This window comes from Anomaloglossus baeobatrachus, chromosome 5 (assembly GCF_048569485.1).
Source record: "Anomaloglossus baeobatrachus isolate aAnoBae1 chromosome 5, aAnoBae1.hap1, whole genome shotgun sequence".
Classification (NCBI taxonomy): domain Eukaryota; kingdom Metazoa; phylum Chordata; class Amphibia; order Anura; family Aromobatidae; genus Anomaloglossus; species Anomaloglossus baeobatrachus.
Genome location: NC_134357.1, coordinates 585,550,848 through 585,573,565, shown reverse-complemented (window position 1 = coordinate 585,573,565; position 22,718 = coordinate 585,550,848). Strand labels below are relative to the sequence as shown.

Below are 22,718 nucleotides of genomic sequence, written 5' to 3'. Positions count from 1 at the left end.
TGGGAGTACTCGATTTTGTGTGGACTACAGACGACTAAATGACCATACCATCAGTGATGCTTACCCAATGCCCCGCATTGATGAACTTCTAAACCAGCTAGCTGGGGCACGATACGTCACCAACTTGGATCTCAGTAAGGGATACTGGCAAATTCCCCTGACGGAGGAAGGTAGAGAAAGGTCGGCTTTTATAACCCCCTTTGGTCTGTATGAATTTTTAAACATGCCTTTCGTAATGAAAAATGCCCCTGCAACCTTTCAGAGAATGGTGGACCAGATCCTCCAGGGATGTGCCTACCTGGATGATATCGCCGTCTTCAGCCACACATGGGAGGAAAATCTGAATCAAGTAGCTGTTGTTCTTGACCGGATTCTCGCAGCAGGCCTAACCATTCGACCTGATAAATGCCAATTGGGGATGGGTGAAGTCCAATACCTAGGGCATCGAGTAGGAGGGGGGAAGTTACGTCCTAAACCTGCCAAAGTCCAGGCTATTAGAGACTGGCCTGTACCCCAAACCAAGAAACAAGTTATGGCTTTCTTGGGCACTGCCAGTTATTACCGAAAATTTGTTTCTCATTTCAGCAGGCCAAGCCCCTTACAGACCTCACGAAGAAGACTATGCCCCGGCTGGTGATCTGGATTCCAGCCTGTGATGAGGCTTTTAATCGGCTGAAGGACGCCTTGGTCTGCGACCCTGTTCTGGCTGCTTCAGACTACAAGAGGAGATTCATTGTGAAGACGGATGCCTCTTCTTATGGACTCGGAATTGTACTCAGCCAGGTGAATGCAGCCGGGGAGGAGCACCCCATTGCCTACCTCAGCAGGAAGCTGCTGGACCGAGAAGTGGCCTATGCAACTGTTGAGAAGGAATGCCTGGCTGTAGTATGGGCCCTTAGGAAACTAAGGCCGTATCTGTATGGACGAGAATTCACTGTGGTTACTGATCACAATCCCCTCACCTGGCTGAACAGAGTCTCTGGGGACAATGGACGCTGACTACGATGGAGCCTGGCTCTTCAACCCTATAACTTTACAATACAATATAGAAGGGGCAGCCAACACCAAAATGCAGACGGATTGTCCAGGGAACAAGAGCCCTGAGTCAGGTCCGCCATGTTTACGTGTACTTGACAAGCGACCTGTTGAGGTCACTAGTCCATACACAAATTGAGAGGGGAAGCGATTGTAACAGCGTGTCCCTCCCCCGCCTGTGCTCATGGTGTAATAGTCTGTCCCTCCTTTGTACTGTTTCTGCTGGGAGATTGTTTGTTCTTCTCAGCATGGGACTTCTCCAACCACAACTTGATAAACAGAACAGAGCCAGGAGTCTAAAGTCCATTCATGTATAAGATGTCTAGGGGGAGGTGTGCCCAGCTAAGGGGCTGATCCCAAGAGAGAACAATGAGACCCATGTTAGGTTAGTTGGATCTCGGCTGGAGAAGCACTAGGATCTATAGCTGAGGCTAGATCCTAGGGCCTGTGTATGGACTGTTACAGACTGGAGATCAGTGGCCACTTGAGATTGTGTTTTATTGTTCCCCCTGTTGGACTCAAGGAACTAATATAAGGACCATTGCCCTATTTTCCCTGGCATCGGAATACCAGGTGGTGCCCCTGGATCTTTTGTTTTGTTGTGGACTCCTTGCAGACTTTAAGGATTTATATTTTTTGGTGCTTTATCTTTGTGGTTCCAATAAAGTCCTTTGGATTGTTCCTTGGCCTGGCGTCCCTCACTGCTCTGTCACATACCCCGTCACACCCCCGATCTTCCATGACCTCTGCCAAGTGTCTGTTTTCAGCTTCCAGTGCCGCACTTTATGAGCCTCTGACAATATTTACAGTGCCTACAACAGGGGTGGGGAACCTTTTTACTGCCGGGGGCCATCTGGAAATTTCTACGAACCATCGGGGGCCGCACAAAATTATCAATGTGAAAATTACCCGGCTACATTTGGTCAAGCAATTAATTAACTCACCCCTATTGTGGTGGCCAGAGATGCTTCTCTTTGGCGCAGCGGTTAATTTTCGGTGATATTGCTCATGTTGCTTCTCACAGCTGCTTTTCCAGGATTGTCTCGGTCTGGAGCAGTCAACTCTTTGTGATAATAAGATTGGTAAATCATATACATCACAACTGACACTGGGACTGCTGTGTATATATTACATCACAGGAGGGGCTGGGGGCATATACATCACATAGGAGACGCTGGAACTACTGTATATACATCACATAGGAGACGCTGGGACAGCTGTATATATTTATTAAAGGAGATGCCCCAGCATCTCCAATATGATGTATATGCCACCAGCCCCTCCTGTGATGTATATGCCCAGTGTCTCCTCTGATGTGTATGCTCCAGCCCCACCTGTAATATATACATTACAGAAGACAATGGGGCATATACATCACAGGAGGGGCTGGGGGCATATACATCAAAGGAGGGGCTGGGGCATATATATGCCCCCAGCTCCTCCTGTGATGTATGTCCCCAGTGTCTCCTGTGATGTGTATGCTCCAGCCCCACCTGTAATATATACATTACAGGAGACAATGGGGGCATATACATCACAGGAGGGGCTGGGAGAATATATACATCACAAAAAAGGCTGAGGACATGTACATCACTGGGAGGCATAGATATGGCTTTGGAGCGCAGACAGCACGGGGGGCACGGATAGCAATAGGGGGGCACGGATAGCAATAGGGGGGCACGGATAGCAATAGGGGGGCACGGATAGCAATAGGGGGGCACAGGGGAAACTGACAAAACATGCAGAGCCCAGACATTGCACTGGGGGCACAGCACTGGGGGGTGGGGGGGGAGTTACACAGCCCTGAGGGAGGGGGTGTACACAGCCTTGGGGAAGGGGGGTACACAGCCCTGGGGGAGGGGGGGCACACAGTCCTTGTGGAGAGGGGGGACACACAGACCTAGGGGAGGGGGGGGGCACACAGACCTAGGGGAGGGGGGGGCACACAGACCTAGGGGACACACAACCCTGGGGGACACACAACCCTGGGGAAGAAGCACACAACCCTGGGGAAGAAGCACACAACCCTGGTGGAGCAGACACAGAGGGAGCAGGCACACGGCAGCTGGGAAATAAGCACATAGCAGCACAGTCGGAGCGCACATGGGGGAGCGGGCACGGGGGAGCTGGCACAAAGAAGCGAGCACGGAGGAGCGGGCACGGGGGAGCTGTAAAGGAGAAGCGGGCAATGGTGAGCGAGCACGGGGGAGCGAGCACGTGTTAGCTGGCACGCAGCACGGGGGAGCGCGCACGGAAGAGCTGGCACGCAGCACGGGGGGGACGCTCACCTACTAGTTGAAGCCTTCAAACTGCTGCTGGGCTTCTGTGGGACGGGGCGAAAGTGTTAACCCCGCCCACAAAATAAGTCCTGAGAACACACGCACTGACCAGCGTTCAGTAGTGAACGCTGAATGCGCGTCCTCGTAGCGCGCATGGGGATTTAAAGGGCCGGCAACCGGCAAGACGCGGCAGCCGGCAGAGTCCCGGGGGCCGTAGAAAAGGTCTTGGCGGGCCGTATGCGGCCCGCGGGCCGGAGGTTCCCCACCCCTGGCCTACAAGTAGTATTCAACCCCCTGCAGATTTAGCAGGTTTGATAAGATGCAAATAAGTTAGAGCCTGCAAACTTCAAACAAGAGCAGGATTTATTAACAGATGCATAAATCTTACAAACCAACAAGTTATGTTGCTCAGTTAAATTTTAATAAATTTTCAACATAAAAGTGTGGGTCAATTATTATTCAACCCCTAGGTTTAATATTTTGTGGAATAATCCTTGTTTGCAATTACAGCTAATAATTGTCTTTTATAAGACCTGATCAGGCCGGCACAGGTCTCTGGAGTTATCTTGGCCCACTCCTCCATGCAGATCTTCTCCAAGTTATCTAGGTTCTTTGGGTGTCTCATGTGGACTTTAATCTTGAGCTCCTTCCACAAGTTTTCAATTGGGTTAAGGTCAGGAGACTGACTAGGCCACTGCAACACCTTGATTTTTTCCCTCTTGAACCAGGCCTTGGCTGTGTGCTTTGGGTCGTTGTCTTGTTGGAAGATGAGATGACGACCCATCTTAAGATCCTTGATGGAGGAGCGGAGGTTCTTGGCCAAAATCTCCAGGTAGGCCGTGCTATCCATCTTCCCATGGATGCGGACCAGATGGCCAGGCCCCTTGACTGAGAAACCGCCCCACAGCATGATGCTGCCACCACCATGCTTGACTGTAGGGATGGTATTCTTGGGGTCGTATGCAGTGCCATCCAGTCTCCAAACGTCACGTGTGTGGTTGGCACCAAAGATCTCGATCTTGGTCTCATCAGACCAGAGAACCTTGAACCAGTCTGTCTCAGAGTCCTCCAAGTGATCATGAGCAAACTGTAGACGAGCCTTGACATGATGCTTTGAAAGTAAAGGTACCTTACGGGCTCGTCTGGAACGGAGACCATTGCGGTGGAGTACGTTACTTATGGTATTGACTGAAACCAATGTCCCCACTGCCATGAGATCTTCCCGGAGCTCCTTCCTTGTTGTCCTTGGGTTAGCCTTGACTCTTCGGACAAGCCTGGCCTCGGCACGGGAGGAAACTTTCAAAGGCTGTCCAGGCCGTGGAAGGCTAACAGTAGTTCCATAAGCCTTCCACTTCCGGATGATGCTCCCAACAGTGGAGACAGGTAGGCCCAACTCCTTGGAAAGGGTTTTGTACCCCTTTCCAGCCTTTTGACCCTCCACGATCTTGTCTCTGATGGCCTTGGAATGTTCCTTTGTCTTTCCCATGTTGACCATGTATGAGTGCTGTTCACAAGTTTGGGGAGGGTCTTAATTAGTCAGAAAAGGCTGGAAAAAGAGATAATTAATCCAAACATGTGAAGCTCATTGTTCTTTGTGCCTGAAATACTTCTTAATACTTTAGGGGAACCAAACAGAATTCTGGTGGTTTGAGGGGTTGAATAATAAATGACCCTCTGAATAAACCTTTCTCAATTTAAAAAAAAAAAAAAAAGAAATAACATTCTTTTTTGCTACATTTCACACTTCCAGGCTGATCTACAGTCCAAATGTCACAATGCCAAGTTATTCCGAATGTGTAATCCTGCTAAATCTGCAGGGGGTTGAATACTACTTGTAGGCACTGTATATAAACAATTAAAAATGGGAACACATCGTACACACACAGCTCTGCTCCGTACACAGCCCCACTCCATAGACGTCATATACAAACGGCTCTGCTACACAGACATCGTACACAGGGCTCCGCTCAGTAAACACATCATTTACATACACAGCCCCACTCCATATGTCATATACACATGGCTCAATGCCCTACAGCTTGTACACACACGGCTCTGCTCCATACACGTCATATACACATGGCTCAGCTCCGTAGACACAAGGTTCCGCTTCGTACACACATGGCTCCGCTCCGTACACACATGGCTCCGCTCCGTACACACATGGCTCCGCTCCGTACACACATGGCTCCGCTCCATTAACGTCGTACACACACGGCTTCCCTCTATACACATTGTACACACACGGCTCCGCTCCGTACACACGCAGCTCTGCTCCCTATATGTCGTACACACACGGCTCCACTCCATACATCTTGTACATACACGGCTCCGCTCCATACACCTTGTACACACACGGCTCCGCTCCGTACACCTAGTACACACACGGCTCTGCTCCGTACACACACTGCTCCGCTCCATACACCTAGTACACACACAGCTCTGCTTAGTACACATACGGCTCCACTCCGTACACATCATAAACACGTGGCTCTGCTCCGTACACCTCGTACACACACGGCTCTGCTCCGTACACCTCGTACACACACGGCTCTGCTCCGTACACCTCGTACATGTGGCGCCCCTGACCCGGTCAGGCGCCACAGAGTACTGCACCCATGCTGGGAAAGTACTTCCAGGTAATCCTAAGGGCCAGAATGAGGTGTGTACGCACAGACACATAGCAACCAGTTCTCCCACACCAGTAGATGGGACCCTTGGGCAGTCTCCGGAGGGGTCTGGCCTTCAAATCTTGTCAAGGATGGAGCGGAGGAGCTGGGAGCTAGAGTGCAGAGGTTGTCAGGAAAGGAGGAGAGCTAGTCTGGTAGTGGTGAGCGGCGGTCGCGAGGCAGGTAAACACGCGGCCACTAGTCAGACCCTGCACGGGGTAGTAACCGTTAGCGGGGGAGAACGGTCACCTGGTAGAAAGAGTAGGATGTACCTGGTGACTAGGCACGTACGGGGTACAGGTCCCTAGAGCAGACTCCAGTTTAACTACCTGCTAAACCTGCCGGTAAGGGGAACTACAAGTACCTCACTAACCTCACAGAGTCCGAGCCTCAGCAGCAACGCAGGGACCCATAAGTGGACAGAGCCTGGAGCCATCTCACTTGGTCCACGCTGCCGGCAAACGGACCAAACACAGGGGAGAAAAGGCAGAAGTGACTCCCTGGATAGACCCCCATGGTACTCCACGTCAGGGGGTTATCTGAACACAGAGTGCTAGGAAGGCGAGCTAACCGGTTACCCTCAGACTGGCCCGAAGGAGACCTGGTCCTACCTGGTTCTTCACAGCAATGCCCGGGTCAGCTCACAGCAACATCCTAAGTGAGTACACACCAGTTAAAAGACTTTTGGACTCAGCCTGTGTTATTCCGGGACCCGCTACCCTGCTCCTCCGAGCCCCTGGGGCCTGCCTCACTCACGGGAGGCTACATCATCTGGCTGCAGACCCCATCAGCCCCAGACGCTCGTAAAACCTGCAGCGGCGGTCACTCACATCCCTGACCGCAAGCCGTGAGTGACATCACGACAAATAAAAACTGACATTACCTGTTCACCATATTGAACAAGCCCTGTGACGTCCCTGAACAGGATCGACATCCCTGGGGCGTCACATACACACACGGCTCTGCTCCGTACACCTCGTACACACGCGGCTCCGCTCCGTACACCTCGTACACACGCGGCTCCGCTCCGTACACCTCGTACACACACGGCTCCGCTCCGTACACCTCGTACACACGCGGGTCCGCTCCGTACACCTCGTACACACACGGCTCCGCTCCGTACACCTCGTACACACACGGCTCCGCTCCGTACACCTCGTACAGACTCGGCTCCGCTCCGTACACCTCGTACACACACTGCTCCGCTCCGTACACCTTGTACACACGCGGCTCCGCTCCGTACACCTCGTACACACGCGGCTCCGCTCCGTACACCTCGTACACACACGGCTCCGCTCCGTACACCTCGTACACACGCGGCTCCGCTCCGTACACCTCGTACACACGCGGCTCCGCTCCGTACACCTCGTACACACGCGGCTCCGCTCCGTACACCTCGTACACACACGGCTCTGCTACATCCACACTGTAAACCCCTCCTGACCCCACACATAAACTTCCCCTCATCCAGCACCATGACAACCAGCACAGCAGAGCCCTGCATACACTGAGGAGCTGATCATGTGACCCTGACTCCTCCCCTCCATGTGACATCATCACAGGTCCTGTAAGCACAGAGCAGCCATATATCTAGTGTGCGGCTCTGCAGGTGGAGGTAGGTGCAGAGTATTATATATCTAGTGTGCGGCTCTGCAGGTGGAGGTAGGTGCAGGGTATTATATATCTAGTGTGCGGCTCTGCAGGTGGAGGTAGGTGCAGGGTATTATATATCTAGTGTGCGGCTCTGCAGGTGGAGGTAGGTGCAGGGTATTATATATCTAGTGTGCGGCTCTGCAGGTGGAGGTAGGTGCAGGGTATTATATATCTAGTGTGCGGCTCTGCAGGTGGAGGTAGGTGCAGGGTATTATATATCTAGTGTGCGGCTCTGCAGGTGGAGGTAGGTGCAGGTTATTATATATCTAGTGTGCGGCTCTGCAGGTGGAGGTAGGTGCAGGGTATTATATATCTAGTGTGCGGCTCTGCAGGTGGAGGTAGGTGCAGGGTATTATATATCTAGTGTGCGGCTCTGCAGGTGGAGGTAGGTGCAGGGTATTATATATCTAGTGTGCGGCTCTGCAGGTGGAGGTAGGTGCAGGGTATTATATATCTAGTGTGCGGCTCTGCAGGTGGAGGTAGGTGCAGGGTATTATATATCTAGTGTGCGGCTCTGCAGGTGGAGGTAGGTGCAGGTTATTATATATCTAGTGTGCGGCTCTGCAGGTGGAGGTAGGTGCAGGGTATTATATATCTAGTGTGCGGCTCTGCAGGTGGAGGTAGGTGCAGGGTATTATATATCTAGTGTGCGGCTCTGCAGGTGGAGGTAGGTGCAGGGTATTATATATCTAGTGTGCGGCTCTGCAGGTGGAGGTAGGTGCAGGGTATTATATATCTAGTGTGCGGCTCTGCAGGTGGAGGTAGGTGCAGGGTATTATATATCTAGTGTGCGGCTCTGCAGGTGGAGGTAGGTGCAGGGTATTATATATCTAGTGTGCGGCTCTGCAGGTGGAGGTAGGTGCAGGGTATTATATATCTGTGTGCGGCTCTGCAGGTGGAGGTAGGTGCAGGGTATTATATATCTAGTGTGCGGCTCTGCAGGTGGAGGTAGGTGCAGGGTATTATATATCTAGTGTGCGGCTCTGCAGGTGGAGGTAGGTGCAGGGTATTATATATCTAGTGTGCGGCTCTGCAGGTGGAGGTAGGTGCAGGGTATTATATATCTAGTGTGCGGCTCTGCAGGTGGAGGTAGGTGCAGGGTATTATATATCTAGTGTGCGGCTCTGCAGGTGGAGGTAGGTGCAGGTTATTATATATCTGTGTGCGGCTCTGCAGGTGGAGGTAGGTGCAGGGTATTATATATCTAGTGTGTGGCTCTGCAGGTGGAGGTAGGTGCAGGGTATTATATATCTAGTGTGCGGCTCTGCAGGTGGAGGTAGGTGCAGGGTATTATATATCTAGTGTGCGGCTCTGCAGGTGGAGGTAGGTGCAGGGTATTATATATTTGTGTGCGGCTCTGCAGGTGGAGGTAGGTGCAGGGTATTATATATCTAGTGTGCGGCTCTGCAGGTGGAGGTAGGTGCAGGTTATTATATATCTAGTGTGCGGCTCTGCAGGTGGAGGTAGGTGCAGGGTATTATATATCTAGTGTGCGGCTCTGCAGGTGGAGGTAGGTGCAGGGTATTATATATCTAGTGTGCGGCTCTGCAGGTGGAGGTAGGTGCAGGGTATTATATATCTAGTGTGCGGCTCTGCAGGTGGAGGTAGGTGCAGGGTATTATATATCTAGTGTGCGGCTCTGCAGGTGGAGGTAGGTGCAGGGTATTATATATCTAGTATGCGGCTCTGCAGGTGGAGGTAGGTGCAGGTTATGATATATCTAGTGTGCGGCTCTGCAGGTGGAGGTAGGTGCAGGGTATTATATATCTTGTGTGCGGCTCTGCAGGTGGAGGTAGGTGCAGGGTATTATATATCTAGTGTGCGGCTCTGCAGGTGGAGGTAGGTGCAGGGTATTATATATTTGTGTGCGGCTCTGCAGGTGGAGGTAGGTGCAGGGTATTATATATCTAGTGTGCGGCTCTGCAGGTGGAGGTAGGTGCAGGGTATTATATATCTGTGTGCGGCTCTGCAGGTGGAGGTAGGTGCAGGGTATTATATATCTAGTGTGCGGCTCTGCAGGTGGAGGTAGGTGCAGGGTATTATATATCTAGTGTGCGGCTCTGCAGGTGGAGGTAGGTGCGGGTTATTATATATCTAGTGTGCGGCTCTGCAGGTGGAGGTAGGTGCAGGGTATTATATATCTAGTGTGCGGCTCTGCAGGTGGAGGTAGGTGCAGGTTATTATATATCTAGTGTGCGGCTCTGCAGGTGGAGGTAGGTGCAGGGTATTATATATCTAGTGTGCGGCTCTGCAGGTGGAGGTAGGTGCAGGGTATTATATATCTAGTGTGCGGCTCTGCAGGTGGAGGTAGGTGCAGGGTATTATATATCTAGTGTGCGGCTCTGCAGGTGGAGGTAGGTGCAGGGTATTATATATCTAGTGTGCGGCTCTGCAGGTGGAGGTAGGTGCAGGGTATTATATATCTAGTGTGCGGCTCTGCAGGTGGAGGTAGGTGCAGGGTATTATATATCTAGTGTGCGGCTCTGCAGGTGGAGGTAGGTGCAGGGTATTATATATCTAGTGTGCGGCTCTGCAGGTGGAGGTAGGTGCAGGTTATTATATATCTGTGTGCGGCTCTGCAGGTGGAGGTAGGTGCAGGGTATTATATATCTAGTGTGCGGCTCTGCAGGTGGAGGTAGTTGCAGGTTATTATATATCTAGTGTGCGGCTCTACAGGTGGAGGTAGGTGCAGGGTATTATATATCTAGTGTGCGGCTCTGCAGGTGGAGGTAGGTGCAGGGTATTATATATCTAGTGTGCGGCTCTGCAGGTGGAGGTAGGTGCAGGGTATTATATATCTGTGTGCGGCTCTGCAGGTGGAGGTAGGTGCAGGGTATTATATATCTGTGTGCGGCTCTGCAGGTGGAGGTAGGTGCAGGGTATTATATATCTAGTGTGTGGCTCTGCAGGTGGAGGTAGGTGCAGGGTATTATATATCTAGTGTGCGGCTCTGCAGGTGGAGGTAGGTGCAGGGTATTATATATCTAGTGTGCGGCTCTGCAGGAGGAGGTAGGTGCAGGGTATTATATATCTAGTGTGCGGCTCTGCAGGTGGAGGTAGGTGCAGGGTATTATATATCTAGTGTGCGGCTCTGCAGGTGGAGGTAGGTGCAGGGTATTATATATCTAGTGTGCGGCTCTGCAGGTGGAGGTAGGTGCAGGTTATTATATATCTAGTGTGCGGCTCTGCAGGTGGAGGTAGGTGCAGGGTATTATATATCTAGTGTGCGGCTCTGCAGGTGGAGGTAGGTGCAGGGTATTATATATCTAGTGTGCGGCTCTGCAGGTGGAGGTAGGTGCAGGGTATTATATATCTAGTGTGCGGCTCTGCAGGTGGAGGTAGGTGCAGGGTATTATATATCTAGTGTGCGGCTCTGCAGGTGGAGGTAGGTGCAGGTTATTATATATCTAGTGTGCGGCTCTGCAGGTGGAGGTAGGTGCAGGGTATTATATATCTGTGTGCGGCTCTGCAGGTGGAGGTAGGTGCAGGGTATTATATATCTAGTGTGCGGCTCTGCAGGTGGAGGTAGGTGCAGGGTATTATATATCTAGTGTGCGGCTCTGCAGGTGGAGGTAGGTGCAGGGTATTATATATCTAGTGTGCGGCTCTGCAGGTGGAGGTAGGTGCAGGGTATTATATATCTAGTGTGCGGCTCTGCAGGTGGAGGTAGGTGCAGGGTATTATATATCTAGTGTGCGGCTCTGCAGGTGGAGGTAGGTGCAGGGTATTATATATCTAGTGTGCGGCTCTGCAGGTGGAGGTAGGTGCAGGGTATTATATATCTGTGTGCGGCTCTGCAGGTGGAGGTAGGTGCAGGGTATTATATATCTAGTGTGCGGCTCTGCAGGTGGAGGTAGGTGCAGGGTATTATATATCTAGTGTGCGGCTCTGCAGGTGGAGGTAGGTGCAGGGTATTATATATCTGTGTGCGGCTCTGCAGGTGGAGGTAGGTGCAGGTTATTATATATCTAGTGTGCGGCTCTGCAGGTGGAGGTAGGTGCAGGGTATTATATATCTGGTGTGCGGCTCTGCAGGTGGAGGTAGGTGCAGGGTATTATATATCTAGTGTGCGGCTCTGCAGGAGGAGGTAGGTGCAGGGTATTATATATCTAGTGTGTGGCTCTGCAGGAGGAGGTAGGTGCAGGGTATTATTTATCTAGTGTGCGGCTCTGCAGGTGGAGGTAGGTGCAGGGTATTATATATCTAGTGTGCGGCTCTGCAGGTGGAGGTAGGTGCAGGGTATTATATATCTGTGTGCGGCTCTGCAGGTGGAGGTAGGTGCAGGGTATTATATATCTAGTGTGCGGCTCTGCAGGTGGAGGTAGGTGCAGGTTATTATATATCTGTGTGCGGCTCTGCAGGTGGAGGTAGGTGCAGGGTATTATATATCTAGTGTGCGGCTCTGCAGGTGGAGGTAGGTGCAGGGTATTATATATCTAGTGTGTGGCTGTGCAGGTGGAGGTAGGTGCAGGGTATTATATATCTAGTGTGCGGCTCTGCAGGTGGAGGTAGGTGCAGGGTATTATATATCTAGTGTGCGGCTTTGCAGGTGGAGGTAGGTGCAGGGTATTATATATCTAGTGTGTGGCTCTGCAGGTGGAGGTAGGTGCAGGGTATTATATATCTAGTGTGCGGCTCTGCAGGTGGAGGTAGGTGCAGGGTATTATATATCTAGTGTGCGGCTCTGCAGGTGGAGGTAGGTGCAGGTTATTATATATCGCCTCCATACTCCGCGGCGCTGTACACACTATTATCACCGTCACGCTCTCTATAGGCTTTCCTCACACTCGCGGTCAGTGTTGGCCTCGGATGGCAGAGCCCCTCCTGTAACAGTGACTCTGGGGGGCTGCTCAGCTCCGGGCAGATGTCACCTTCTCCTCAGTCACATATTTCCCGCTGCTTCTATATAAGAATACACTGGACAGTTCGGTAAATGATGATCAGATCCTTTATAGTGAATCAAGTGTATTGTGGCAACTACTGCTCATATATAGGGGTCGGGGTCCATTCCTGCAGAGGGGCCCACCCGGGAATTCTCCGCTCCTCCTGTGGGCCAGTCCGAGGTTGACTGCGTTTCCAATTTTACATCTGATAAATCGACTTTCTCTGATGCTTCGTGTCTCACCCATTATTAAGAATGTTTGTCCCTTCGCATCGGGCAATTCTTCATTTGTGCATTTTATTATTTGTCTGTGTCTATAGTCATTTGAGTAGTATTTCTAAATGACACCATTCACTTTACTGTGTAATGTGCTAAAGATGAACCAAATTCAGGGACATTTTTGAAAAAAACAAAACAAAAACGCAGTTTGGCCTTTGACATGTATATTTGGGGGGTGTTTACCGTTGAGTAAAATTGTCCTCGCTTCATAACATCACTACGATTACCATGATAGCTATGTTACAACGCTTTTTATATTTTTCTATTAATTTGTGGTTAGAAAGAATTAAAACTTTGTGAAATAAATTAGTCGTGTCTCCTTTTCCTGAGACCCGTAGCTTTTTTTTTTTTTTTTGTTATTTTCCTGCTTCAGGACCTGTTTTTTTAAGTTGTTGATTTTTTGTTCATATCATTTTAGAATACAAACAACATTTTAATTGCTTTTTTTTGGAGCAGATTTTGGAGAACGAACATTTCCCACCTACAAAGAATGGAGGGTTCTGTCATTTTTATCATAGGTAACTTCAACTGTGACAGAATCCCCCCCCCCCCCCTCCAAAAAATAAATCCAGAAAATCCCCTTGTACGATTTTTCAATAATTAGTTAGACATTTTATTTCATGAAATAAATATTTGATCACCGACCAACCAACAAGAATTCTGCTCTCACAGACCTGTTATTTTTTTCTCCTACTCTGCACTCATTACCTGCATTAATTGCACCTGTGTGACCTCGTTACCTGTATATAAGACACCTGTCCACACACTCAATCACACTCCAACTTCTCCACCATGACCAAGACCAAAGAGCTATCTAAGAACACCAGGATCAAAATTGTAGACCTGCACAAGACTGGGACAATAGGCAAGCAGCTTGGTGAGAAGGCAACAACTGTTGATGCAATTATTAGAGAATAAAAGAAACACAACATGACTGTCATGCTTGGCCTGGGGCTCCATGCAAGATCTTGCCTCAAGGAGTTAGGATGATTCTGAAAAAGATCAGGAATCAGCTTAGTACTACACTGGAAGTCCTAGTCAATGACCTAACAAGAGCAGGAACCATAGTCTCAAAGATTACCATTAGTAACACACTACACCGTCATGGATTAAAATCCCCCTGCTCACACCAACTCATGTCCAGGCCTGTTTGAAGTTCACCAATAACAGAGGGGGCATCTGAGAAGGTCATGTGGCCAGATGAGACCAAAATAGCACTTTTTGGTATCAACTCCACTCGTCGTGTTTGGAGGAAGAAGGATGAGTACAACCCCAAGAACATTGTCCCAACCATGAAGCATGAAGTAAAACGGGATTGTGTCCAGCGCTCCGGAGTGAAGGATTTTCCCAGCAGGTTTAAGATTTCCAAGTTTTATTTTCACAATATGCGCTTAAAAAATGACTATTTACATCATGGGCGAGACCTACTCTATACAGAGGAGAGGAGGAGAGGACATACAACCATGAAGCATGGGGCCGGAAACATCATACTTAGGGGGTGCTTTTCTGCAAAGAGGACACGACAACTGCACCGTATTGAATGCAGGATTGATGGGGTCATGTATCACAAGATATTGTCTAACAACCTCCTTCCCTCAGTACGAACATTGAAAATGGGTCATGACTGGGTCTGGCAGCATGATATTGATCCAACACACACAGCGAGGGCCACTTTTGCCCATGACAACACCACTAAAGAGACAGGTCCATCCATCGTAAGACTGGAAACCCACTGAAATAAAAGGGCAGTACCTCTCCACCGAATCATTTTGGTTTTCTGTCCCAAGATGGGAGACCCAGAGTCCATCTGTCTAAGCTGTGGTGAAGATGGCGGTATCCAGGGGTTGAACCGGCACTGGTAAAACAGCTTACCTGCTATGGTGTCGGAGCTAAACCTTGGAAGCATCCCCCAGGGCCGTGGTCCCCTGCAGTAGTGAGCGCGGACATGGTAGGGTCCAAGAGAATCCTCTTCCCAGGCGCTGTCTTGGTCTACACAAACGCTGGGCAACCTACAGGTGCAGCCTGTGGTTCAAAGTCGCTGGACGAAGATCCAGGGGCGCAGGAGAGTTCTCTCAAGATGCTGTCCGGGACTGAGTACCTGCCATGCAGCCCTCAGGAGGCTGGCGGTTCGATCATGTCGGAGGAAGTTCAGGGAGTTTGTGCTGGTGTCAGTGGTCGTGGCCGTATAACGTCATGCACAGGTAATCGGTTTGTGCATCTTCACATGTGTGGGGCAACATGGCGGCGCCTGTGCAGAAACATCCAGAGGAGGCCATAAGGATAAAAGGATCTGCGGCTGAGTTAAGAGGTGCTTATGCCTTCCTCCAGCATTGGAGGACCAGCCGCAGCAGAAGCAAATGCACTATAGACAACAGCCGAGTGGCAGCCTCTCCAGCAGCTTTGCAAGCCAGACGTCGAAAAATTTGCGGATGGTGGATTCCGGTGACCTGGTGCAGCCTCCCGATCCGGTACCTCCCTTTTTCCTTTGGAGTGGTAAGTAGTCCACTTCATCCCCCTAACTGGGGTTCCCCCTTATTTTTTGTTGTCCCATGTCCCGTAGGAAGTACTCCGGAATAGGTCGACCAAAACTAAAAATAGAAAATGCATTCTGTGTAAATCCCCGTTACCACCTGAGACAAAGAAAGAATTATGCAGGAATTGCATTCTGGAAACTATTAGAGAGGAGACCCCAGACTTTACCTCTAGTCTCAGAGCTATAATCAAGGCTGAGGTAAAGGAGTCCTTTAAAGCTCTATCTCAACCAGAACCTAAGAGGTTAAAGAGGGCTGTACCCCAGGACCGAGACCCAGAGAAATCATCGGAGTCAGAGGAAGACTCGGGTTCTACTGTCTCTTCACCTTCCTCGTCATCTTCTACAGACGAGGGCCAAGGTGGGAGACCTTGCTTCCCAAACTCGAAAGTTAGCCGGTTAGTTAAGGCGGTTAGGTTCACGATGGGGCTGGTGGACATTAAGGGGCCTGAATCCCTGGAGGACCTTGTGTTTGGAGGTCTGAAACAGAGGAAGAGATGCTCCTTCCCAATTAATGATAAGGTCAAACAGCTATTGGCGTAGTGGAAGAAGCCGGACAAGAGTGCCACACTGTCCTCTTCCTTCAAGAAGAACTACCCCTTTGAAGAATCAGAAGCCGCCTGTTGGGACAGAAGCCCTAAAATTGATGTAGCGGTAGCCAAAGCAGCAAAGAAGTCTTCCCTCCCATTTGAAGATCTGGGGTGCCTAAAAGATCATCTTGATAGAAATGCGGACGGCTAACTGCAGGGCTCCTGGGAGGTGTTGGCCGGGGCCCTGAGACCAGCTATTGCTGGTACCTACGTGACCAGATCCCTCATGGTGTGGCTGCAGCAGGTAGAGACTCAATTAAAAAAATGACATTCTGAGGGATAATATTTTCTCCTCCCTACCTCTGGCTCAAAGAGCGGTGCACTTCCTGGCGATTGCTTTAGCCAACTCCATCAGACCGTCAGCAAAGTCGGCGGCACTATCTAATTCCACCAGGAGAGGCTTAAAAGGTGGCTGGGAGATGACCAGTCTCAATATCAACTTTGTTCCATCCCCTGCAGAAGAGACTTCTTATTTGGGAAAGCCTTGGATGAGATTTTGGAGAAGGCTGGGGATAGTAAAAAAAGATTTTCCCAGTTTCTCCTCAACTCAATTTAGGTGTCATTCCTTTCGGAAATGAAAATACCCCAGGAGGAAGCCCCTCAGAGGGCAGGATTCCTGGAAAGATTGTAGGAAGAGGCACCCAGGCTTTATGTTTGGCAGTTTTTCCACGGAAAGTGAGAAATCAACCTAGTGACATCATGACCCAGGTGGGACAAAGGCTCTCCTACTTTTTGAAAAATAAGAAAAGATTGTGCACCGCACTGCTTACCTATACTGGAGGTAGTGTGGTATGTCTGTCCCAAACACAGTTCAGTGTGGAGTTGCCTTGATAATATCCATTAGATTTTCAGATGTCACAGAAAAACATTTTTTCTCATCTTGATGGATCCAACAAAGTCCATTACCGAGGTGCTATTGCCCAGTTTAAACAAATATATCCATAGAACAAAGAGAGACAGGGCAGCACTCACCGGTAAACTAGGACTATTTTATTTTTTAATGCTGACAGGTGAGACGGACATGAGGGAATGCAGGGAGGGGAGCACGAGGACGACGGTACCGTTTCGCACCACTAGGGGTGCTTTCACGGGTCCCTAGTGGTGCGAAACGGTACCGTCGTCCTCGTGCTCCCCTCCCTGCATTCCCTCATGTCCGTCTCACCTGTCAGCATTAAAAAATAAAATAGTCCTAGTTTACCGGTGAGTGCTGCCCTGTCTCTCTTTGTTCTATGGCTCTCCTACTTTTTTCATGCCTTGGAAAAGATAACTTCCAGCGACTGGCTTAAGGGAGTAATAAGGCACGTGCTCAGGTTAGAATTTAATTCGACCCCCCAAGGGGTCATTAATAATAGCGTCGCTCAGCAAGTCTGAGGAGAGACGACTCGCTCTGCAGCAGGAGATATTAGATCTCCACAAAGGAGTCCTGGTGGAAGTCCTTAAGGAAGAGTGGGGCAGGGGATTCTACTCCCGCCTCTTCCTTGTTCCATAACCAGACGGTTCCTACAGAACAATAATCAATCTGCGGGGACTAAACAAACACCTAGTGCACCATCTTTTCAAGATGGAGTCAATAACATCAGCAATAAAGATGCTTTTCCCAAATTTCTACATGGGGGTGTTAGACCTCAAGGACGTGTGTTACCATGTCCCTATTCTTCCATCTCATCAGAAGTTCCTGAGAGTAGCCCTCCCTTCGCAAGAAGGGTTAGGTCATTTTCAATTCAGGGCTCTACCCTTTGGTTTAGCCATTGCCCCAAGAGTATTCACCAAAGTGGTGGCAGAGTCTATTATGCCTTACGTGGATGATTTTTCGATAGTAGGACACTCAGAAGAACATTGCAGTGCCCAGATCCAGATAGTAACCAAGATCCTGGCACACCTGGGGTGGCTATTAAACCTAAAAAATCAAGGCTACAACTATTAAAAGTACAGTCCTTTTTAGGACTGATTCTGGCTTCCTGGTCTCAGTTATGCCACTTGCATACAGAAAAGATCCTCAACATCCAGACCTTGGTGTCCTCCAGGATAAAAGAGCCAATTACGACCCTCAGGAGAGTCATGTGTTTACTGGGATCCCTGATATCCTGCACCCCCATAGCGTTATGGGCACAGATCCCCTCTCGTCCCCTGCAGTAGGAGGTGCTAAGAGCTTAAAAAAAAAAGGTTAGGGGGGTTCTCTGAAGAAAGGGTCTTAGACCCTCTGCAGTGGTGGTTAAATACCGAGAACCTGTCAGCAGTGGTCCCTTGAGTAGTTCAGGTCTCAGACATCATTACTACAGACTCAAGTGCATATGGCTGGGGGGGCCCATCTAAAAGGACAGTAGCCCAGTGGAAGTGGAGTTTCCAGGAGAGTCAGGTTTCTGCCAATCTAAGGGAATTATTGATTGTGGGAAGAGCCTTAAAGACATTTCTTTCTCTCATACAGGGCCACCATGTCTGATTTTATGTCAGACAACAGGGTGTCAGTGTCTTATCTGAACCACCAGGTGGGCACTCGGTCTCTCACCCTAATAAACGCAGCTCAGGATTTTTTATCCTTAGCAGAGTCATTCTATTTCGCTTTCAGGTCTGCACATAATAGGCCTGCAAATGTAACTGCAGATTTTTTGAGCCGCAATCTGTTGCGACAGGGGGTGTGGTCCCTGAACCTGGGAATCTTCAATCAGATAGTAGACCTTTGGGGGTCCCCGGTGGTAGACCTATTTGCCAGATGAGCCAACAAAAAAGTAGACAGGTTCTGTTCCCTGAATCCCCGTGAGGATCCTTGGGCAGTAAAAGCCTTCCAGATTCATTGGGTCTCGGGTTTGCTTTATGTCTTTCCCCCGCTCGTCCTGATTCCAGTGGTTCTCAGGAAAATCTGGGAGGATCAAGCAAGGGTAATTTTGATCATCCCCTTCTGGACCAGGAGGCCTTGGTTTTTCTGGCTAAGAAAAATGTCTCTTTCAGAACCATGGATTCTTCCGGAGATCCTGAACTTTCTCTCTCAGGGCCCGGCGTTTCACCCTTAGGTTCCAGGCCTACATTTGACAGCCTGGAATTTGAGAGAGGCCTGTTAGTGAGCCGTGGATTTTCCGTAAATCTGTTCTCTACTTTTTTGCAGAGCAGGAAGGCAGTTACCACTAAGATCTATGGTGGGATCTGGAGGAAGTTCCTCTCCTCCTGGAAAGAGCAACTTGTGGGGAAAGTTCCTTTGGGTGCCATCCTTGAGTTTTTACAGAAAGTTTCAGGTTTCAGCCTTGAGAGCCCTATTCAACTATGATTTAGCAGGGCATAGTTTGGTCAGGAGGTTTTTAAAGTCTTGTCAGAGAGCAGTCCCGCACCCTTCCCTAAAAATTAATCGGACTCCGCTACTAACGCTGAGGGTAGCGGGCTGAGCGGGGTGGCAGGGGCAGCCAACACGGGCGATGGGAGAGGCCATTGAGGGGCCGGTGGTAGACCGAGTCCTTCAGCCGCAGCGGCCGGTCCCTCGGGGACATAGAGGGGTAGGTCACCTACCAGTTCCTTTAAAATGATCTCCACTCCATGCGCCCGCGGCCAGCTCCTCCACTTCAGCGGTCCATTGGTTTAGCAGGAGTCGCACTTGGGCCCGGTTGCGGCAGCACAGTAGCATCATCTGGGTCTTCAACCACGCCTCTGTTCCGAGCTCGAGTCTTTCAGGCGGGGCGGACATGTTGGAGCGTGCTTATCCAGGAACCAGATGAATGGCAGAGTCCTGGCGTCCCTGCCCTTTTTCCCCCTCGGTTACATCAGGCAGGCCTTCACCCGCCCCCCCTTGGTTCTTTCCAGCACCTCCTTTCTCTGGGGGCGGGGCTTCACTTTCGCGCCTTCCCTGCTCGGGAAAGACGACTCGAGCGGGAACTTTCGCGCCCAAGATGGCGGACTTTCACATTTTTCGTCCGGACACCGCCGGCGGGGCGCACTTTCTACTGGTAAGTAGACTGGTAGGATCCTGTTCGTGACGCCAACTTGTCGCGGGCGGAGGGGTGGGAAGGCCACTGGCGCTTGGGTCCGGTGCTTCAGCTTCTCGGTGGCTCGAGCACGGGTCCAGACCCAGGGCTCGAACTGTGCTCCTCACCCACGAGTGAAAAAGGGGAGGTTTTTGGTGGGTATTTGGGGAATGTCGGTCGTGACTCCACCCACGGGTCGTGGTGATGGTATGCACCACCGCTGCTGGTGATGGGGGATCCCGGGAGCGATGGTGGAGAGCAGCTGAGGTGTTGACCCCTCCATGGGTAGGGGCTGTTGGTCCCGGGGCCCGGTAGGGAGTTAAGGAGGGGAGGTATGGGTGCAGGTGCAGGTGCCGAGGCGGGGAGGCAGCGTGGGAGCTGGTGACACGTTGCGGTGCGGTGCCGGATGGCACTGTGGTACTCACTCAGACACAGAAGGACAGAGTCTCTGGTAAACCAAATGGCTGGATGGATGGGGCCCACAGCCGGCTGCGGTGTTCTCACTCTCCCCGGCCGGGTTGATGGTGGCTGTCTTTCCCTGCACCTGTGTGAATGTATGTGACTCCTATGGCTTCCCACGGGTAGTCCGCTCCCCGGTATGTACGTGTCGGGAGAGCCTGGTTGCCCACAGGCGCTGGCCCTTGGATCTCTGGCCCTTGGCTTATCCGGACGAGATGGACTGTTGCCTTCTGACGGGACTTGGTTGGGGATGAACCGCTGAGGTCCAGACCGCAATCAGATAATTCGACCTTTACGGCGGCTCCTAGCCTAGTCGGGGTCTGAGTACCCTGCCTTGGTGCTTGGCTTCAATCTGCTCCCCGGTTCGGTACCGGCGGGCCACCGCCCGACCCCAGTCCTACGGTTCCGCTGACCTACACCAACTCCTGCAGACGGCCACCACCGTCTGCCGACCTTGCTGAACATGCCTGGGCTCCGACCCAGACACTCGCAGTTTTTTCCTCCTCTCCTTTCACTGACTACTCCACTCCACTCCTCCACTCTACTCTCCTTCCAAACTCAACTCAACTTTTTCCCGCCTCCACACCTGTGAACTCCTCGGTGGGCGGGGTCAACCACCTGGCTCCTCCCCACCTGGTGTGGACATCAAGCCTGGAGGGTGGCAACAAGGATTTAATTGACTGGTGTCACCTACCCAGGGGAGGGGGATGTGTATGTGATGTTACTGTACTGTGACCCCTGGGGGTCCAGGGCGTCACACTAGCGATATCGGTACCGATATCGCTAGCATGTAATGCCCCCTTTAGAGACTACTACAGGGTGGAGGAGAAGTCGAGCATTGTTTGTTTTTAGAGGGCTAGGAAAGGCCTGGCAGCCTCTAAAGGTACTTTAGCAAGATGGGTCAAGAAAGTAATTAGTGTAGCCTATGTAGCCCAGAACATTCCGGTTCCCAAAGGCATGACCGCTCACACTACCAGAGCGGTGTTGACTTCTTGGGCCGAAAAGACGGAGGTACCTATTGACCAATTTTGTAAGGCTGCAACTTGGTCTTCCCCTTCCATCTTTTTTAATCACTATAGATTGGATTTTTATTCCATGGTGGATTTAATGTTTGGTAGAAGGGTTCTACAAGTGGTGATTCCCTCTGTAAGGTGCTTGAATCAATCAAAATCTCTCTAGTGGTGCTGTCATGGTGGAAGAGAAAAATGAAAATTACTTACCGGTAATGTTTTGCTTCCAGCGCCCATGACAGCACCATTGCTTCACCCTCTGCTTAATTTTGGTTGTGTAGGGTCGAGGTGCTACATCTTAGTTTGTTATGTGTTGGTGGAGGTTTATATTAATATTGTTTCCTGGTATTCCTCTCTTGCTCTGTAACCTACCTGATGCAGTGGAGAGGTAACGCCCTTTTATTTCACTGGGTTTCATGTCCTAAGATGGGTGGACCTCTGTCTCTGGTGGTGCTGTCATGGGTTCTGGTAAAAAATATTACCAGTAAGTAATTTTGATTTTCAAGGTATTTTCCACACTGTGTGTGTGTGTGTGTGTGTGTGTGTGTGTGTGTGTGTGTGTCTGTCTGTCTGTGTGTAATAAATAAATATATATATATATATATATCCCATCCAGGGAGAGTTGGAGAGACATTTAGTTACTATCCCAGGTAATTCCGGGTACTATAGCTAGTGAGAAATATAAGTAAGTTGCCCCCCTATCCCTTATCTCAATAGCCCCAAAATTATGTTACTTTAGGGTACCGTCACACTTTAGCGACGCAGCAGCGATCCCACCAGCGATCTGACCTGGTCAGGATCGCTGCTGTGTCGATACATGGTCGCTGGTGAGCTGTCAATCAGGCAGCTCTCACCAGCGACCAGTGACTAGCCCCCAGCCAGCAGCGACGTGGAAGCGATGCTGCGCTTGCAGGCAGCCGGTGTCTGGAAGCTGCGGACACTGGTAACCACGGTTAACATCGGGTAACCAAGCGCTTGTTACCCGATACTTACCTTTGTTACCAGCGCACACCACTTAGCACTGGCTCCCTGCACTCCTAGCCAGAGTACACATCGGGTTAATTACCCGATGTGTACTCCGGCTACATGTGCAGGGAGCCGGCACTGGCAGCGTGAGAGCGGCGGACGCTAGTAACTAAGGTAAAAATCGGGGTAAGCAAGGAAAGGGCTTCCTTGGTTACCCGATATTTACCTTGGTTACAGCTTACCGCAGCTTCCTGACGCCAGCTCCTGCTCCCTGCACATTCAGATCTTTGCTCTTTCGCTGTCACACACAGCGATGTGTGCCTCACAGCTAAAGAGCAAAGACCAAAAAATGAACCAGCACTGTGTGTAACGAGCAGCGATCTTACAGCAGGGGCCAGATCACTGCTCAGCGTCACACA

The 22,718-nt window shown here is 50.5% G+C and overlaps 1 protein-coding gene across 1 annotated transcript in view; it reads left to right on the top strand.

Moving 5' to 3' along the window:
• Window positions 1-22,718, top strand: part of LOC142313145 (uncharacterized) — a 177,126-nt gene that overhangs the window by 56,727 nt on the left and 97,681 nt on the right. Inside the window, exons 14-16 of the mRNA XM_075352133.1 lie at window positions 15,126-15,265; window positions 15,358-15,688; window positions 16,474-16,592. Of these exons, the coding sequence (XP_075208248.1) occupies window positions 15,126-15,265; window positions 15,358-15,688; window positions 16,474-16,592 (590 nt within the window). The remainder of the gene's footprint in view (window positions 1-15,125; window positions 15,266-15,357; window positions 15,689-16,473; window positions 16,593-22,718) is intronic.